The 19,770-nt window shown below is 44.6% G+C and overlaps 1 protein-coding gene across 1 annotated transcript in view; it reads left to right on the forward strand.

The window, feature by feature from the left end:
- The window catches only part of LOC138480771 (G-protein coupled receptor 83-like), a 638,075-nt gene that overhangs the window by 297,630 nt on the left and 320,675 nt on the right, over positions 1 to 19,770 (forward strand). Inside the window, exon 3 of the mRNA XM_069612515.1 lies at positions 5,359 to 5,484. Within this exon, the coding sequence (XP_069468616.1) occupies positions 5,359 to 5,484 (126 nt within the window). The remainder of the gene's footprint in view (positions 1 to 5,358; positions 5,485 to 19,770) is intronic.

Consider the following 19,770-nt stretch of genomic DNA (forward strand, 5'->3'; position numbering starts at 1 on the left):
GTAACATTATCATAAGTCCCCTACTTCTGGAATAACAGAAGTTAGAAAATCCAGCGTCTAACAATTTAGCCCTGGCTACACAAAATACACATAATTATGTTTTTTTAAAAAAATTAGTCTGAAAGATAAACCACTTTGAAATTATGATCTCTACAACATTCTGCAGACACACACAATGTATGTATTAATTATGTCCATCTGTGAGGACGTGCCTTCCATAGGGAGAAAAGAACAAGGACATATGCTAAGTGATTCTCAGTTTAGCAGCTCCACAGCCCTATTTTAATTATGAAAGAATAACATGCAATGTACATTCATATTCAGTGATGTTACCATTTCCTGCGGTAATATTTTAGAAAATAAGTGAACATCATCAGAACTGGTTCTCGAGAGCCCCAACGATTCCCGGATTTCTGAATAACAACTGACCATGTAAATGCAATTCAGATTGATTATATTCCATTGTAGTTTGCGGGTATTCCCTGAAAACATGTAGTGGAAGAATAATGTTCTTTTGAGGAACGTACCTGCAGACCGCATATCTTGGGCACTGTGTAATTGCTGTATTTTTCAATGAAGTCTCAACACAACCTGAAGTCTCAACACAACCTCCTTCTTTTTACCCGCTGGGAGGTCCTTCTTTCCATCTCCTCGACCTCCAAAGTCACCATCTTGGTACAAGGGCCTCAACCCAATCTCCGTCTTTTTGATGGGCTCCTTCCTCACCTTATCAACTTTCCACCTTCCTCCTCACTGGCTCCCTTGCCATCTACCACTGTCCCGGCTGCCTTGCCTGCACTCCCTTCAGCCCCCCTGCATTCTCTTGCCTCTATCTCTCTGGCACCTGCGCCGCTTATGGTGGTGACCCCCGGCCTCTGCACCCCCACTGTAAGTCTTTCAGAAATTGCAATGTGCGCCACATTGCCACGCTTTGTTACTTGCTCCGGAGTCAAGCACTTTTCCAACATTTGCCACCTCTCTGAACTCCTGTACCTTGATGTTCTTGCTCTCACGGAGACCTGGTTTAAGGACAGCTCGATCACTAGTTTTGACACTCTTCTCCCTGAAGGCTACAAGATTCTCTCTGAATCCAGGTCAATAGAACAGGACGGGGTGTTGCCATTATCTTTCCAGAGTGGATCCCTGTTTCCACCATCCCCACTCAGGCCTATTCCTCTTTCGAATGCCTGGTCTGCAGACTCTCTCTCTCTTCTGTCTCCTCTCTCACTATGGCCACCTTCTATCGCCCACTAGGGCAGTCCACCTTCTTCCTCTCGGAATTGGCTGACCTGGCATCTTCTCTTCTTTCCGTCTTCTCCCAACTCCTCCTGTTGGGAGATCTCAACATCCATCTTGACTAACCTGACTCTTCAGGATCTTTCTGCAACCTATGAAACTCACTCTCTCTCCATTCTACCTTCTGGTCCACGCATACTGCCGGCCACACCTTGGATGCTGTTATCTCCACAGATAGTCCTCTCACCACCCCACTCTCATGGACTGATCACTCTCTTCTCTCCCCTCACCTGAATATTTCCTCTCCTTTATTACTGACACACCCTGCACTGCCTCCGACCTCTAAGGTCATCCGACCTATGGAAAAAGTGTCAGTGGCTGCGTTTGCCTCCACCGACTCTCCTCCTCCTACTCTTGCGGCTGACTCTCTCCGTGATACAGCCCTCTCTAACTTTCAACTCTCTATTTCCAAAACCCTTAACATCCTTGTCCCTGTCATGAGTGTCCGATTGAAGCGTGCAAGAAGTGCAACTCTTGGTATGTCTCTGGCCTGGCAGACCGTAAACACAAGTGCAGGGCAGTGGAACGGAAATGGGGATCTTCAGGTACACCCTCTGACAGGTTGGCCTGCCATCTTCTGCAAAGGAAATATAGACACTGCATCCAGTCCAAGAAAAGAGCCCATATTCAAGCCTACATCTCTGTAGCATCCAACAACACTGCCAAGCCTTTCAAAGCCTCTAAGGAACTGGCCAATCCTACTGCAGCCTCTTCCCCTACTACATCTACCCAGGCCCTCTGCTCTGTCGTGGCTGCACACTTCACCACCAAAACACAGGACATCTCTCTCCTCCGCATCAACTCATGCACCATCATCTCCTCTGCCCCCCTTGGCTGCTCCCTCCACTCCCCTTCTTCTCACCTCTGTCTCCTCTGTCACACCTGAGGAGGTCTCTAGACATGTCCAGTCTAGAAAGCTTCTTCCAAACAGGTGGTCCCCTGCCACTCCAAAGCCATCAATGACAACAATGACTTGCTAGCTCCAGCCTTGGCAGACATCTGAAACCTCTCCTTCACCATTGGAGTCTTCCCAACCTCTCCCAACCATTCTCTTTTGCACCCTCTGTTCATAAAACCCTCTGCCGACCCTACTATTCTGGCTATCGCCCAATCTCCATCACTCCTTTTCTCTGCAAACTCTTGGAGAAGTTGGCTATCTCTCAGCTTACCCTACACACTGAAGCTTTTGGTTGTCTCCATGACCATCAGTCTGGCTTTAGAGCATCCAGCGGCACGGAAACTGCTCCTCTGAACACCTGTGAAGACCTACTCTCAAACCTTGATTCTAACATTCCCTCTGTCCACATTCTTCTTGACCTCTCTGCTGCTTTTGATACAGTGAACCACAACATCTTGATCTTCCGTCTCAGTGAGACCCTGGGCATCACTGATCAAGCCATGGCGTGGCTAGCATCCTTTCTCTCTGACCATCCTCCTGCTTCCCCACTCTCACTCTGGCCGACCACACTTGGTCCTGCACCCACATCCTCTATTGAGGCAAATAATCGGGGGGTCTTCTTTGACTCTACTCTCTCCTTCTCTTCTTATATCTCTGACATGTCCAAAAAGTCCCACTACCACTGCACCTCCTCTGAGGTATTCTACCTTTTATCACCTTCCCCCAGAGGGTCAATGCCTCCAAAGCCCTAGTACACTCCAGACTGGACTACTGCAACAGTCTCTTCCTCAATCTTCCTACCTCTACTCTTCGACCTCTTCAACTGATCCAGAACAGAACCTCAAGACTGGTTCCTGGCCTCAAGCCCAAGGACTGTATCTTTCCAGTGCTGAAATCCCACCACTGGCTCCATGTAGGCGCAAGGATCAAGTTCAAGTCCAACGGCATAGTCCACAAGGCTTTCTGTGGCCGGGGCCCCTATTATCTACAATGCTCTACTCCTAAATACTCTCCATCCAGAGCCCTCCGCTCGGCTTCCTCCAACTCTCTGCGGGTAAGCTGTTTTTCCAAACAGAGATTTGGAGGTAGATCATTATGCTCAGCAGGTGCCTCCCTCTGGAACAGCCTAGCTGCCCCTTTCCATCTTGACTCGGACCGCCTTAAGTTTGAGAAACTCCTCAAGATATTCCTCTTCTCCTCCTCTTTCTCGCTACCTCTCCCTTGCTCACCTACTTCCTCGTTTCTCCATTTTCCCTCTTTCGTTCTCATTCCCAAGCTGTTAGTCAGCTGACTGGTCGCCTGGTGTGCCTCCAGATCCTCAGCTGTCCCAGGCTCCCCCGCCCGTCTTGCACTTGCCTCCATGCCTCTGCACTCTGCCTCGCATTATTGCATTTGGAATATGTTCATGAGAGTGGCTCCCACTCTACACTTAACCTTGGTCCCTGCTGGTCCCAGCGCACACATGCACGACCATGAATGTACTATGCTCAGCATGTTTTTGTGTTCCTGTCCTCTTCTCCCTCCCCTCCCTAGCTGCCTTCATGCATAGGCGTATTGATGACCAACCCTTTCTTTGTCATGTATGTGCCTCTCCCTCTCCACAAGGTTATCCCTTGTTCCCTTCCTGCCTTGAAGCGCTTTGAAGCACTTCACTTGTGTATAAGCGCTTTACAAATAATCAATTACAGTTACAAAAGCCTGCAATTGCTATATGAAGGCTATATAAAAATCTGTGCTACTGTAGTAACCTATTACAGTGGGATTTGATGTCACAATCCCTGCTTCGAGTGGCAGTACACGATGTGAAAGGCGGCTTCCTGAGCATATAACTAGCTGCTGCTTAACCCCATAATTCAATGAGTGACTAACTTTAGATAATTCATTTCTGCTTTATTCATTATTAATAACTAACCTCCAAAACCCCTGCGTTTAGCTCCCCGTTCTCACTATGATTCTAAAGTGCGCTTCCCAAAGCTAGGTTTATGCTCCATAAATATATAATAATACTAATACTACTACTACTACTACTACTACTACTACTAATAATAATAATAATAATAATAATAATAATAATAATAGCCTTCCCAGATAACTCGCCTTCAATAGTTGATAAAGAAATAGTTGTACGTTTATGTAGTGCACTGGTAGAATTTAATTAGTTTTTAACCCACATGTAATCTCTTATTTCCACTTTCAAAGTGATTTCTTTAAACTACTAATAATATTGCACATACTGATAACTGTGTAATAGTATTCACAACTGGAAGATGTCTTGAATCAGGGGAACAAGACACCAAGGGCCTCATTACGGCTTTGGCGGTAGCCATGCCACTGTTGGTGGCATGGCTGCCTCCAAAACTGGGTTCGGGTCCGGGTTCCCTGAATGGGGAATTACCGGGCCATTCCGAGTTTGGAGGGCCTGGTAATTCCTCCCTCAGGGAACCTGGACATGGACCTTCCCCATTCCCATTCGAGCCCCCACAGGGCTCAATGGGAATGGGTGCAGGGTTTTACCAGGCGTCCTTACCGGGTCCCGCAATGGGAACTCGTAATTTTGCGGAATGGGTTTAACGGGTCCACCTCCATTAACGGAGCCCTTTAACCCATTCCGCAAAAGTCGTAATGAGGCCCCAAGTATTGGTAGGATAATGGCGTCACTATGCATTCTGGTGGCGGAACGGTACGTTCCCATACCCATGGAGTCCAATGGGAACTCGGAAGCACTGGCACTGTTGTTAACGGTGCCGGTGCTTCGGCGATTTATCTGCTGGTAGTGGCCTGACCTACTGGCAGGTCTGGCCTGCCGGTTGGTCACTGCCTCTACCGGTAGACTCTGTGTAACTGGGTCCGGAAAAAATGCCGGAACCGGTAGTACCAGGCGTTTTGCCAGCATATTTTGCAGACTGGGTTACTCGTAATGAGGCCCCATGTCTCTCTATGTTCACATGTCTCTTTAGTGTCTTACAATAGCTAAAAACATATAGTTTGGCAATTTAACCAACATATGATTTCATGCATACCTAATGTCTCCATCAACTCTTCATGCAATAGTGTATCATGTTTGATGTTTGCTTCATCATACAGTATGATTTCCTTTGTGATTGTTTTCCAGGTGTATGTGCATAAGGGAAACAGATCTTTTTTGTTCTTTGTAACCCATCTAGGTCCGGTTTGTGAACAGCACCTGGGTGTTCGGCAAAGCCATGTGCCACGTCAGCCGCTTTGTGCAGTATTGCTCCCTACACGTCTCCACGCTGACCCTGACTGCAATAGCACTTGACAGACATCAGGTACAGTAGCATGAAAAACCTTTTAGCAGTGTTAGAAACAGGTTTTCAGTCTTGTTAATGCTTCCACCTTTTTAGGCCCTGGAAGAAGTCTGCAAAAGGGTTTTGACCTCACAGCTCATCTAAGTAATTGTGCATGTGCTATTTTTACATACATTCTTTTATTGTAAAAATGTTTTAAAATTCTGCTTCTCAACATCTCCAGAACATGTCTACCAAATTCTCTCCAAGGTTCGGAACAGCCTCCTTTAAAGGTGATTTTCAGAGAATCAGTGGAAAATGGCACCAGGTCAGTGGGGGCAGGTCGTGCTGAGAACTGAGAGGGAGAAGGTTAACACTGTAAAATGAAGAATTAAGAAGGAAGCGAGGTAGTTTCGCCATCCCACGTGTGATTTGGATTAGAAGGGCCCGATTCTGCACCATTACTCTTGATCTGGGCCTTTGGACAAATGTTGATACTTTCAGAGCGGTTTGGCTCTGGAGACTGTATTCAGTGTCTGGGGAGGTTCCTCAATTCTTTTTGGAGACTTTGGTCTCCCTTAAGTGTATATGCTCACCACGTGCAGCAGCGATTGAGCTGCCAAGGTACAACACAGCCTCATTATAAGTTTGGTGATATCTCAGCAGTAATACCGTTACCACTACTTGGTCTGGAGATATTACTAGCCGGATTACAAGTGGCGGCCCATAGGACTCCATGGGGGGGGGTTCGGCGATATGACTGCCAAATTGGCTGATTTTGGGCAGTAAGGAGGCGGAGTTACCTCCATCTTCTTGCTGGAGGTTTTTCGTCCACCTTACCCCCAAACTCGTAGTTGGCCGGTGCGGTAATGCGACGCTAACAGTATTACCACTGCATTTTTACCACACCCCCCAGCTTGCAATGAAGCCCTCAGTGCATGTAGGGAGTGACAAAATAATATAACACTTTACTACATTAAATAAACACAACATCCACACTGGGTTGGCAAAAATATATGCTGTATCTTCAGTGAGGTAAGTACTGAGCATGCATTTACAGAAGTGGATAAGTATTCCGAATAGGATGTAAAAACAGAGTTCTGTGTTAATGGTAGAGAAATCATTGGACACCGCACTATGTAAACGTTGGTCATATCATATATAGTCCAGCAAACATATGAAACCACTGTTTACTTATAGGGCCCTGAAACCTTACAAAGGCTTCAAAACACATATTTACATCTGACTTAATGCTTGACTGTAAACAGTCCATCCATTCTTCAGCTTAATTGGGCATTGAAATCACTGCAAATAATTGCATGTGCTGTCTGCCTGTGAGATTCAGACACCCATTTTATTTTAAAAAAACAGAAGTTGGTTGCAGCAATGGAATAATAAGCACAATTACAAACATCTTTAGACTCAGTGTTGGGTAATAGTGACACAACACAGCCTGTTTTCAAACCATGTGTTTTTAAACCTTCGATTTCATCATTTCTCTACACTGCTATGAATATTATTTCAGCCTTACTGCATTCTATATTACGGCTGCTTGAGCACATTTTTCTGAACCCATTACATGCAACAGTGTTGTATTGGCAAATTGTGTCTTCTTAAAATGTAATCCCCAGCATTAATAGAATTGGAAATTGTTTTCAATGAGCACTGTTATATGTCTGTCCTGGTCCCAATGTATTGCTCCATTTATTTATTTATTGCTTTTATGTAATACCCAGACCAGTGGTGGAGGGGTGGGGTTTGGTATAGCATTTGGTATAGAGAAAAGCATTAAGGAGGACAAAGTCAGGGAAGTCATTATTCAAATTTATCGAACAACCAGATTTTTACACGTTTTTTGAAGGTTGGGTAGGATTGTTTGTTTCTGATGTGTGATCTGTGATGTCATCATTGTGGTCATAGTTTGCACAACATGGGGCACGAAGTTAAGATGTCTTTAGCTGAATTTCCAGTGTTTTGTTGCATTAAATTCTCACCTTAACCTCCCTGCAACTAAAGTTGTTTCCTTGAATTTCCAAGGTTTTGGTACAATGTATTGCTCACCTTAACATCCCTGCAACTAAAGATGTTTTCCTTGACTTTCAAGGGTTTTGTTATTCCATACATAATTAACAGTAATAATACAGACAATTCAGCTAATCAAAAGTAAAATAAAAAGCAATTGGACAACCACATTCCACCCAAATAAACCTGTTATAAAAAATGAGTACATGTGTATGTACTGTTCATGTACAGTTATTAAAGTGTTACAGTAACTGTCAATATTCTACGATCCAACATAAATGATCAATACAGTACAACACTCCTCATGCACTTATGTAAAGTAACCGAAAAATAAGAAAGCAGAGAAAAATGTATAACAATAAACTAGATAGGCAAACATTTCACAGACACACAATAGAATAAAACAAGTGAGAATACACAACCTAAAATACATTGTATGGCACATCTAAAACCAGACTACAATGGCTCCTTTTTATGTTAATTTTGTTAAACTATTTTCTTCTATTTTTCTCCAAAGTCACAAATGCTAAAAAGAAGTCTGAAAACACAGATCCAAAATAAAAACAAAGACTCTCTAATACCTAGTCGGTCACTGCCAGTGATTTGTCACCCCCAACGTCACTATAGCTAAAGAGTACTTTCAAAAATATATGAAACAGTGAGACCCCAAACTATATAGCCGCGGATACCAAACTACAGATACCCTCGGCTATCTGTAATCTTTGCAGCCCCGGATATAGCAGTGACAATCGACAAAACGGCAGAATAAAAATACTTTCCTGCCTCCCCCTCACCTCTCCAAGTGCCCCCTCATTTGTGCCAGCCCCCCCACTCGCCATATAGCCTCCACTCCTCCCCTGCCCTCTCCCTTTCCCCCCACAACACACGCTGCTTCTGTGATGCAGTTTGCTCTGATATGCCGGCTATTTGCTGATATAGCCGAGGCTGCGGAAAGCTTTGTGTTGCAAACTCGGTCCCTGTACCCACTCCAACTCCCAAAGTTCACTCAGTGCCCTCTAGCCATACACCACCTCTACCCTTTTTGCATTTGTATGTATTTTGACCTGCAAATAGCATTTTACTGCATGTTCCCATAACCTTGGCTATAGACACGTATATCTCTTGCATTGAGATAAAAACAAGATGGCAGTCGTCTCATTTCTGAAAACCATGATCCTGTAATACACCATGGGAGATATAACTATACATTTTGGCCAAGGGGTTACCCTCTACTCCATCAAATTGTAAAATAATTATGGCACAGAATAACTCAAAACCATGCATGGATCGCGAGTCAACGCTTCATGCCCAAGTTGTTTCGGACCTGGTCCAAATCCGTCCAGCGGTTAGGGCTGTTTGCTTTTGAAAAAATTGACCATTTTTGATATGGGAAAATTAATGGGCAGAAGGGCAGACTTTTTGAAAAATAAATGTGTGACGCTTAATAACTTTTTTATTTTTTAACAAATCTTTCTGAAACGGTTCAGTCTGGGGCAGGGGGCGGCACAGACTTGTAATCACTTTCAAAATTTCGACCAAATCTGTAACTCGAATTAAAAGTTATTAACCATAGTATTTTGAGGGATTCCTATGTGTCTCCAACTCAACTTAAATTTAGGGCAGTGACCACCGCAATTTAATAGTGACAATATAAAGAGTGAGTTCCAAGACTTGTCTTCAAGCCAGTGTTGTCCTCTCTTTGTAATTACCAATGTTTATATTTTTGTCAGTTTTCAAATGTAGCAACACAACATTTAATGGGGCTCTCTGATTGCTACAATGAGAGGTATTACACTCAGTTCTTTTTCATTGATTAAACACTGCTTTAATTCAATTGTTCAAACATAGCAAGAGTTCTTTGCTGGGATAATCATAGGCATTGCAATTCAACAGGGGTGGTCAATCCAGAGAATAGCTAGTGTCCTTGATCGTCAAACGATGAATAACCCACAGGTGGTCCTTCTCTGTTCACTGATGAAGGATGGCTTTCACAAACATTGGTCAATTATTTTTCTCTGTAAGGAATTTTAGATGATTTCTAGGTCTAGCAAAGCTTTCACATGATTTGTTTTGGGTTAACACCCTTCTTTGTTCTATATAACTTATCCCTGTGCTAGATACGCTTATAAGGTATAAGAGGCATACGGTGCCTCCTATCTAGCATCCCCTCCCAAACAACCGTGACTCAAGATTCTGGGACATGAAACAGGCTGTTTTTGATCCTGTGTTCATGTTATATAATCAGCAAAATGAATGGTGGTCCAGCAGCGTTATGTTGGGGAAGTCACCCACAATATCACATACAGGCAGCTTCCGCACATAAAAAAAGACAACAAACTGACTGCTATTGTCTTGCTAATTGGATTTACAATAACCAGAAACATTCATCCATATAAAAGCAAATTTGAATTGTTATTCTGGACAAATCTATATATCTTCTCCATGTTCGATTATATATATATATATATATATATATATATATATATATATATATATATTATATCATGAAAAAACAATATAACAATATTTAGCCCCTTAACTGTGCTCTGTCTCATTATTGAGCTGGTGCTTAAGGGCTAGAGCGGGCTAGGCTCTGAATATACAACAATGTCAGGTAAAAGTGCAAGTAAGCAGATAAAACTGACTTCAACACCAGCCAAAGATTGCCCAAGCACTCACGACTATTACTGAGTTCTAAAATTACTTTATTATATCAAAACATCATAAAAAGCATACAAAACAGTTCCTGGGCAGACCAGGTGCAATGCAGCACTCACCTCAATCGGGTATATATATATGGTAAAACGAGGAGAGGGGCGCACTCCAGTTCCCTGCACAACCTTCTCAGCCACTGGTGTTCTCCTCTGACCGGTTTCTGTGCTCTTACACGTCATCAGGGAGGCAGTCTTAACTTGCAGCTCACAGCAAGTGCAGGTGATGATAATCAATGATGATTTCTGCTGCAAGGGCTTCTGGTAGATGTAGTCATCAGGTTATCAAGGAAAAAGCTCACGCCCAATCCCACAATGGAGAAAGGGGGGTTGGAGGGGAGTAGCCTGCAGTGAGGCACTCCAAAGCAGGGCATATATCACCATGGTGCAGCACCCTATCAGGTCTTGAAGATTCCACCGTTCAAAATCCTGGAAATATGGTAAAACGAGGAGTGGGGCATAAACATGGATAAAAGACCCCCTTCCTTTGCCTCTTTATGGCTATGACCTTATTAAGAATTTTTCTTTTTATCTAAATTAGGGCTTCCACAGGTCAAGAAATTGAATACTACTTTCCTGCAAATCTATGAACATGTTGTGCACCCTTTCACATATGCAGCCATATATTGTCCCTGTGAAAACATGAGAATTAAACTGTTTGACTAATGTCAGAAACCTTTAAGTGCCCTACATAAATACAAACACTGGAGCACACGGATATGAATGCACTTTCACATAGATTCCCTTACCCTTACAGCCCAGTCTCTGTTCAGTGGACTAGCTGCTAATGGACTCACAACAGTGATGCAGTCATAAAGGTTCAACAGTCTTGCATTATTGCAGAAAGGCCTGTCTTGTGGGCTGTATCAGCAAGCAATGTCCTGGGCCTAAGTTACAATGATGGGCCCTGGTCCCGTTTCTGAGCATACAAGCCTGCCAGCAGGACTATTATTGCTTGTCGGACCCGTTCATTCAAGCAAATACACAACTAAGATGGCTGCCATGAAATTTCCATCATCTCCCGGTATGTGGGAACAGTGGCAATGGTGGCTCCGCTTCCAGAGAAATCATGTAAGTGCTGTGAGAGGGTGAAGGAGCGAAGACCGGAGGGAAGAAGAAGTGGCTTAAAATGGCTGGGCGGGCACTCGCAGCTCCCAGCTTACTTGGAATGGGAGTTTAGGTTGTGGGATTCAGCCTGTGATCTGAGAAACATAATTAGCTGTGACGCCCACCACGCATGCTAATAGATTATCAGCCTAATTCATGGAATTATTTGCGTGAAAAACGCAGATTTGCGCGTCTTTCTGCCCGAAAATACCTGTTTGAAGTATGGGATTTTTCGGGCAGAAAGGCGTGCAAATTTGCGTTTTTCACGCAAATAATTCTATGAATCAGGCAGTATGTACCTCCTTCACCTATTTTGGTAATGTGGCCAGATTGTACTCGGCTAAGATGTAACGATCAGTACGGTAGCCTCCATACAACACTAAAACAATAAATACCAAGATAAAAGAAATGTTTAAAGAAGTTTATAATGAAAAATAGGTACTTTTCTCAAACACAGACAATTGATAAAAACACTAAACAATCTCACCCCTGTAAAGCAGATGTAAAGAATAATGTAGTCTTCTGTTTTTCACTGTGGTAACTGAAAGGAAGGAGGCGAGAAGACATACAGAAATGCCAAACACGAGTTAAACTCGAAAATGAGCACTGTTAAATAGATTTTAAGTAATTTTAAAGTCGAGATGGCCAGGCAGTCAGAACCTATAAAAGCTTAGCTGAAGCCCCTAGCCCATTTGAAAAACACCTCTATGTTGCTGGTTGCCTCTTTTCTAATAGGCCGTGTCACCACAGTCTGGTGTGGTGAGGTTTGTCTCGAAAATGAAGAAAGCAGGCGATTCATTCACAAAGTCTCAAGGGGTTCCGTCACTTTAAATGGGCTTGATCAGCGGCAATGGCTTCAACTTCCTGGCTCAACTTGCTTCTCTGGGCTGCAATGAAATGCAGGGCTCGAAGGCACAGCTCTAGAACGTGTCAGTGGCTTAAAAGCTCAACAGGGCTGAAGATGCCTCAAATCTGTTGGATGTTGAATCTGACACGAGCATTGCCAAAGGCAGCCCCTTTGGGCTTGCAGCACACTGTGGGTTCTTTTCTCCAGTCCCTAGAGACAATCATGGCCGATGCTGCTCTTTCTGGGCCATCGAGGCTCTCTAAAGCGGCTTGTAGTGGGCTGGCCACAGTCTTGGCCACTGTTTCCAGGTACCACACTCCTTAGTACCAGGTAGGCTTTTCTTTCAGCAGCCATCTCGCTTGTCCTCAGAGGCGTTTAAGTGGAGATGGTTTGTCCTCTCCTTGTACTCTTGCCTTCACCCCATGTAAGGGAATTTGAGCATATTTAGCTCCATTTGTTTTCCATATGTCACAGATTATTGAGAGGCCACCCTCAATACGCACCATGTCTTTTTCCCTGACATTTTCCTGTTAGCAGTGGTCGATTTTTAACATTTAAAATAAAAATACACATGTGAAGCGGTTTGGGGGGTCAGTGTTTAAAAATCCTGCTTTTCAGGTGAAAGCGACCTTCAATTTTTACTTGTCAGTGTTGGAAAATCCTGATTTTCCGTGTGAAGCAGACCTTCAGTTTTCACGTGTATCCACAGGCAAAGCCGTTTTTGTGTCAGTGCTGAACAAACCTGCTCTTTACGTGAAAGAGACTTCAGTTTGGGGCCTTTGAATGCACCCCACGCGTGCTGATTCTGCTTCTGTTCTGAGGATGATTCACCAAAGCAAGGGAAACCCACTCTTTGTATGGTAATACCCTGGAAGGTGAATGGTTCCGTTCCAAGCCTCTCACCTGGACCAACCATAGCCAGTATAAAAACTATATCCACCTTTGCATTAGATAACCCGAGTGCTCAGTCTGCCGGAATTCTGAGGTGTTCAAAAAGTAAGAGGGCAAAGGCATTTTTCCAAAATTGGCAGGACCATTCTTCTTTCGGTCCATTCCCCCTTGTAATTTTCTTAGAAGTCCGCAATTTCCAGATTCGCCTTTGGAATCTAGCCTCACCTCCTTGAGGGATGTGTCAACATCTTCCCTTGCGGCACTAAAGGATTTCTGGGAAAAAGCAGCACAACATCGTGTGGGTACAGACTTCCAAGGCAGGAAACCATACTTTTTTTTTTATTTGCCCAGCAAAAGTAAACGTCCAACTGGTATATAAGAATGCCCTCAATTCCCTCCGGAACCACTATATATATCTTTTGGATGAGATATAGTTTATCTTTACTTAGCAAAGTCTATTAGTTGAAAAGATACAGCTGACCTGCCACCAGGTTTGTTAGTCTAGCAGTTGAATGAAGCCTGTTTGTTTACCTAGAAATAGATTCAATTATTTCCAAAAAAGGGTGTTGTAATTTCTTCAATTATATTTGTTTGTAGACCTTCGAGCAACACATGTTTTTTATACCACCTTCCTGATATGGTGGCACATGTTGAGCCTGCCACTCCTGAAACAATGTAAGCTTACCGGTACCGTTATTTCTGGACTGACATATTACAAGTCTGCATGGCGGAGCTGCTGTACCAACGGATCAGACCCTGCCGGGAACAACGGCAATGGTATGCAGACCAACACGGAAGCACCAGAACTGTTAACAGCGGTGCCGGTGCTTCTGTGTTACAATTTACCGGCGCCTGACTTTCTGGACTGCCTGGGTTGTAGTACCCCGGTGTTACCGGCTAGTCAGGTGCTGGTAACTATTTACGGGTATGGTGGCAACCCGCCGGTAGTACCGGCACAGTTACCGTCGGACCCGTAATGAGGTCCATGGTCTTTTCTATGAGGGGTACCACTTTCTAAGTTAAGTTCTAGGTGTTAAGCAGGAGCCATTTCTTGAAGATGAAGGTCTTGAGTTCTTTCCTGAACTGTAGACATGCTGCTGGTGGGGATGAGGTTCCAGAGTATTGGAGCATAGAGAGAAAAGGTGTGTCTTCTGGTTCTGTCCTTTCTGCACCATTGTAATTCAAGTCTGCACATTTCATTACTTCTGGTGGATTGTGAGACTCTGGATATTCTGAGTTTCTCAGTGAGCTAGCTTGGGGATTTCAGGATGACAACCGCGTAGATGCTGCAACAGGATTTGAATTGAATGCGGGATTGTAAGAGAAGCCAGTGACGTTTGATGATGGTCGGGGTGATGTGGTTTAAGTGCAAGGCACATTTCATGGATGCCAGGAGAGTCAGCCGAAGGTCTTCCAAAAGGGCATTGCCACCATCTATATGGGAGAGAACCAAGGCCGGGAAAGCAGATCTGAAGTTGTCTTCTCAGTTGAAGGGCTTGATTATCCACAAGAGAGAAAGTTGGTACCAAGCCGTTTGTGTCTTCCTTGCTATGTGCTGTTTGTATGTGTTTGTCTGTCGATGCTGAACACAAGGGACTTGGCAGAGTGGCCAGCTGGGGTGTGAATCCCTTGACATTCATAACAGAAAGCCAGGTTTGGATGTCAGGGTGTTTTGTGTTGTTTGTCAGCAGTAGGAATTCAGTCCTGGGGGGGTTGAGCTTCAAGTAAACACTGGACATCTAGTTCTGGATCAATGTGAAGCAGGCCTTGAGTCTTTTGATGTCTGTGATTGAGCATATGTTAAGGTAGATCTGCTTGTCATCTGTGTATTGGTGGATGTGGATGTTGTATAGAGCGAGGAGGGTTCAGGTTCCATGTACAGATTGGAGATCACACAGAACAGTATGGATCCTTGCAGGACTCCACTGGTGATGGGTTGAGTTGATGATCTGGAAGACATGATTTGTTGGGTGGGACCCCCCGGTATGCCAGAACGATGCTGGGGGTGTTGGGATTTGGAGGGCTCAACACCCACCCCTGGACAAACAGAGGACTCGGTCAACCTCTGGTTTATTGTACTTAAGCCAACAGGGATCAGTACAAGAACACAGTGACATTTAGGTACGGCTCGAGTCTCCACAGTTTTCTAGCACTATGGTGTCATCACTCGGGACTTTCCCATAAAAACCTATCACCATCATGGGATTGGTTATCGAGTGTCTCTACTACCTATAGTGGACAATATAGGTGTTAGTCTACTGGTCCTTGCATGTCAGGTGGATGGCCTGTCCCATCCCCCAAGAAACTATCTATTAAATTCTTGCAGCGTAGTGGGCTTACCATTGGTTCTTGCTCCTTGCCATCAACCCCAGGGATTCTAAGCTGTGATTGGTTAGAGCTGATGCCCCGAGGCCTGGGACTCGATCACATTCTTAACTCGTTGTGCACCTCTTCAAGGTGATGTGAACGATTATGTGTCTGCATTGTAACTTGTGTGTACCGCCTTTTCCTATGAGAATATTCTTATTGCGTTGAAACAATTGTTGCAGTCTGTGTCTGGTTTTCTGGGATTGGCTCCCTTTTCTCACTGTGGATGACTGTCCATTGTCTTGCTTGGCGGCATCACGTGTTTAGAGACCAGGAATTTGAGATCTGCAGCTCCCATTTATGAGGATATTTTCTGTTTCTCTACAGCTGGTCCATTTGTCATCTGGGGATTGGAATGTGTCTTCATATCTCTGACCTTGGCTGTGATCCTGTCTTTGCACGTTTTGCTCTCGGTGCAGCCTTAGTCAGCTCAGCTCGCCTCATGTTCAGTGGAAATTGTCCTAAACCTTATTATGCGGTTTCTACATTGTCCATGTTGTGCTACGTTCCCTATGGGTGAACTAGGCGTGGTTTAAGCAGGTTCTGTATATACTCCTGTATATCAACGCAAATGTTAGCTTTACGCATCAGCAAGCTTGCTCAGGATCTCTTGTGCCTTTCGGTTCTGCGTTAGTGAATTTGGCTAATGGCAAAATTAATAAAAGCATTGACAGTATGTATACGTATCTGTCCTCTAGCTATAGAACTGTGCGCGCTAATGTTCATCATGTATATGAGTGTGTGTTTATGTGGTGCAGTGCAGGACTGTGAATGTGCTTCATGTCTAACGCTGCTATGTCGTGCTGTGACTAATGACGCCAGCATCATGGTTTCTTGGTGCTTAGTGAAGGCTGTCCTTAAGGCTATTTACGTCTACGATCTCTGTATCTTCTCCTATACCTGTGAAGATGTACACAGGATTAGGTCTGTATGGCTGGCTAAGAGGATACCTTTTGTGTATTTGTCAATAATTGGTGAACTGGGGATATCTCCAACATAAGATGGGTGGCTGCGAGCGTTTCTGGCCCTTTGTCTCATCATGAACTTTGGAGGGTGGAGGGGTGGCCTCGGGACCCCTGTGTACCCAACTTGAGCTTTGAACCAGCTAAGGACAATCTTGCTAATGCCCATTCAGCAATGTAGATTGTCAGTGAGTGTCTGGTGGTCTACTGTGTCAAATGCTTCTAGAGTTCAAGGAGAACTAGAATGCAAGGATCGTCTTCATTGAGGATTTTAAGGGCCTCGCCAATCACCTTGATGGTAGCCGTTTCTGTTCTGCATCTTTGTCTGAAGCCAGACTGCTAGGACTAAAGGAGGTTATTAGCGTCAATGTGTTGGAGGAGTTGAGTGGCTATTGCTTTCTCAAGGATCTTACCTAGGAAGGGAAGATGGGTGATGGTGCAGTAGTTGCTGAGATTGTCAGGGTCCAGTGATGGTTTCTTAATAAGTGAGAAGATTTGTCCAGTCGTGAGGGTCGAGGAGAAGGTGCCTTGAGTTAAGGATCTGTTGATGATTGTCAGGAAAGGGAGCAGTGCTTTAGTCAGAAGGTCTAGGGTAGGGAGGCAGGGAGGATGTCACCTGCATATGATGTGGCCTTAAGGGATGCTAAGGTGGCAGTGAGGGCTTCCATAGTCAGTGTCCTGAAAGTTGTTCATGTGGTTGTGAGTTTGAGAAATGGGATGTCTAGTGTGCTGTCAGTTGTGGCATTGGTGTCTATGTGTCGGTGGATCATGTTGATCTTTTTGACGAAAGAGTTGATGGAAGTGGATTTGTTTGATGGAGTGTACTACCGGTTGATGAAGTGCTTAATGGCTTTGAGGAGGTTTCTGCTTTCATTTTTGTCTTTGGTTATGGTGTTTTGGTAGTAGTTGGCCTTGGCAGCGTTGATCAATTGCTTGTGTGTAGAGCAGGGTTTCTAAAGCAGGGTCAGGTTTGATGCGCTGCAGGATTATTACCAAATTCTTTTCTTGTTTTCTGATGGTTGATTTGCTGAGGTTGAGTTTTTGTGATTACCAGGGTGCTGAAGGTTTAGGCTTGAGGGTTTGCCATTTCAATGGAGCATGGTGGTGGATGTTGTTTGTGAGGGTAGTGTTGAGTTCTTGGAGAAAGATGTCGCAGTTGTGGTTTGTAAGAGGTACATCAGCCCATGTGAGGTGGAGGTCTTCTGTGAGAACTTCGACTGGGAAGTTCTTGAAGAATCTGAAGGCTTGATTGCATAGTTTGCGCTGGGTTTGAGAGGTATGGTGTGACTGATTGTCACAGCGCTCACCCGAAGATCCCGCCATGTTTCCTTACTGTGGCGGACCTTTTTTAGTCTTCGGGATTGTTCATGCCGTCATCTGTGGCTCGTCTGTCCTTCTCCTCTGGGGGCCGGTATCTTGGACGAACTGCGCATGCGCCCTGGGTGGGTGTCAGCTTTCCACTCATGCACAGTATGGCTAGCATTGTCCCTTGCCACACACGGCCAGTTGAGCATATAAGCAGTGAGAGCACAGTTTCCAGTGCATCACAACCGCTTTTGTTTGAGGGGACACAACTGAAGCTCTGCTCAGATTACTCTTGCCTTCTTGTTGCTACCCAGCTCAGGGTCTTTACCTTGTCCTTTTTGCTCCTACTGGCCAGTTTGGAGGTTGTTTCTCTCTCTGTTTTCCTGCACCCACCACCTGGGTGTAGGGATCTATTCTTTGTACCTGTGTTGGCTTTTCTGGCATTTCCATCCTCTGTTTCTGGTCTCCCACATTCAGTGCTTGCACTGCCTGGCATTACGTTAAGTGTAGGGGACCTTCTTACGTGGTGCTGGATAACCACTTCCTGTACCTTGCTGGTTACCACCACCTGCTTGGTTCTGGAGGTGGGCTTCCACACTACACATTCAACAGGACCTCACGGACACTGTTTCCCTGATATTAACCTGGATCGTCAACAGTGCCAGAAATCAGGTAAACAGAAATCACAGGGGGCTCACCTCAAAAGATTGCCTAGCCTGACATATTCTACCGAACCAGAGATGGAGGCTTTTCAGGAATTGAGAGACAAACTACGGGAATTACCCACAGAGGTAGCGGCATAAAGATCTGAGGATGCCACTTTATGAGGGGCCTTATCTATGACAACTTCCACTGTTTATACTGGAAGTGTAGTTGGTCAAACCAGTACTATGAAGTCCGATGGGGATCCTCAGAAGCTCACAGAGTTCTGTAACCACTGCACCATTCAGTTCATGCATCGTCCTTCTCACTTTGCCATATGTGTCATCCCAAATCCAATTATGTGATGGCTTTTCCGGATTCGAGAAATCCTTCCCGATATGACCGGATCCCTGATGTCACTGGCTTCTTTGCTCTGCCTGTTGGTTCATCTGTCCTGGGACACTAAACCTACGGAAACTGCCCTGGCCACAGAATTATAGGATTGTGTTGCAACGGGCGACTACATGGATATGGATTGTACATTTTTGATATGTAAAGTCTTCTTCGATGCCACAGGAAAACCTGGAACAGAGTGCCAAAGTACAGCTTATCGATGGATCACCATAGTGCTCTGGATCTATTGACCATCTATTCTTGCCCTTGAAGCTGGAGATCAACAAACATCATGAAAGATTGTAAGTCGATATCATCACATCACCCGTATCCCAGATAGTACTGAAGTTGCCTTGGCTCATGATTCATAATCCCAGCATCAATTGGACCTAAATTACGGGGTCACAGAATAAGCAAGCGGATGCTCTGTCCCGATCTTTCAATACCAACGGGGATGGTGAACTGACGATTTCATCTTGCCTCCCATGTAGCATTTTCTGGATTTGATTCAAAGTCTTCTTGACCAGGTTCTAAGACAAACCACCATAGATCCTGAGGTTCCAACCTTTCTGGACAAACCTTTGAACAGCATGAAAGACAGCCTACTGTACCACAATGATTGTCTTTATATCCCTACGACAGCTCTATGGAGAATTGTTCTTTTTGAAATGCACAACTCATCCTTGGCTGGCTATTGAGGAATCAGGGCTACTGCCGAACTCATTGGCCGGCAGTTCCGGTGGCTGGGATTATTTGAACAAGTTCAAGAATGCATGAAATTTTGTCGTGTCTGTGCTCAAGTCAAGCCTGAACATAAATTGCCAGTGTGCCTTCTTCACCCTTTGGACATACCACTTCGACTCTGGCATACCATTGCCACCGATTTCATGGTAGACCTGCCTCTATCGTACAGGTTGACATGTATAATGGTGGTAGTGGACTGTTTCTCTAAAATGGCACATTTTGTGCACCGAACCAGCCTGCCTACTGCACCACAGGTGACCAGGATCTTCTTTTCCCATATATTTCACCTACATGGACTACCCGACAAGATAATCTCTGACAGAGGGTCACAATTTAC

The sequence above is a fragment of the Ambystoma mexicanum genome, chromosome 5p (genome assembly GCF_040938575.1).
Source record: "Ambystoma mexicanum isolate Mex_15411 chromosome 5p, UKY_AmexF1_1, whole genome shotgun sequence".
Classification (NCBI taxonomy): Eukaryota; Metazoa; Chordata; class Amphibia; order Caudata; family Ambystomatidae; genus Ambystoma; species Ambystoma mexicanum.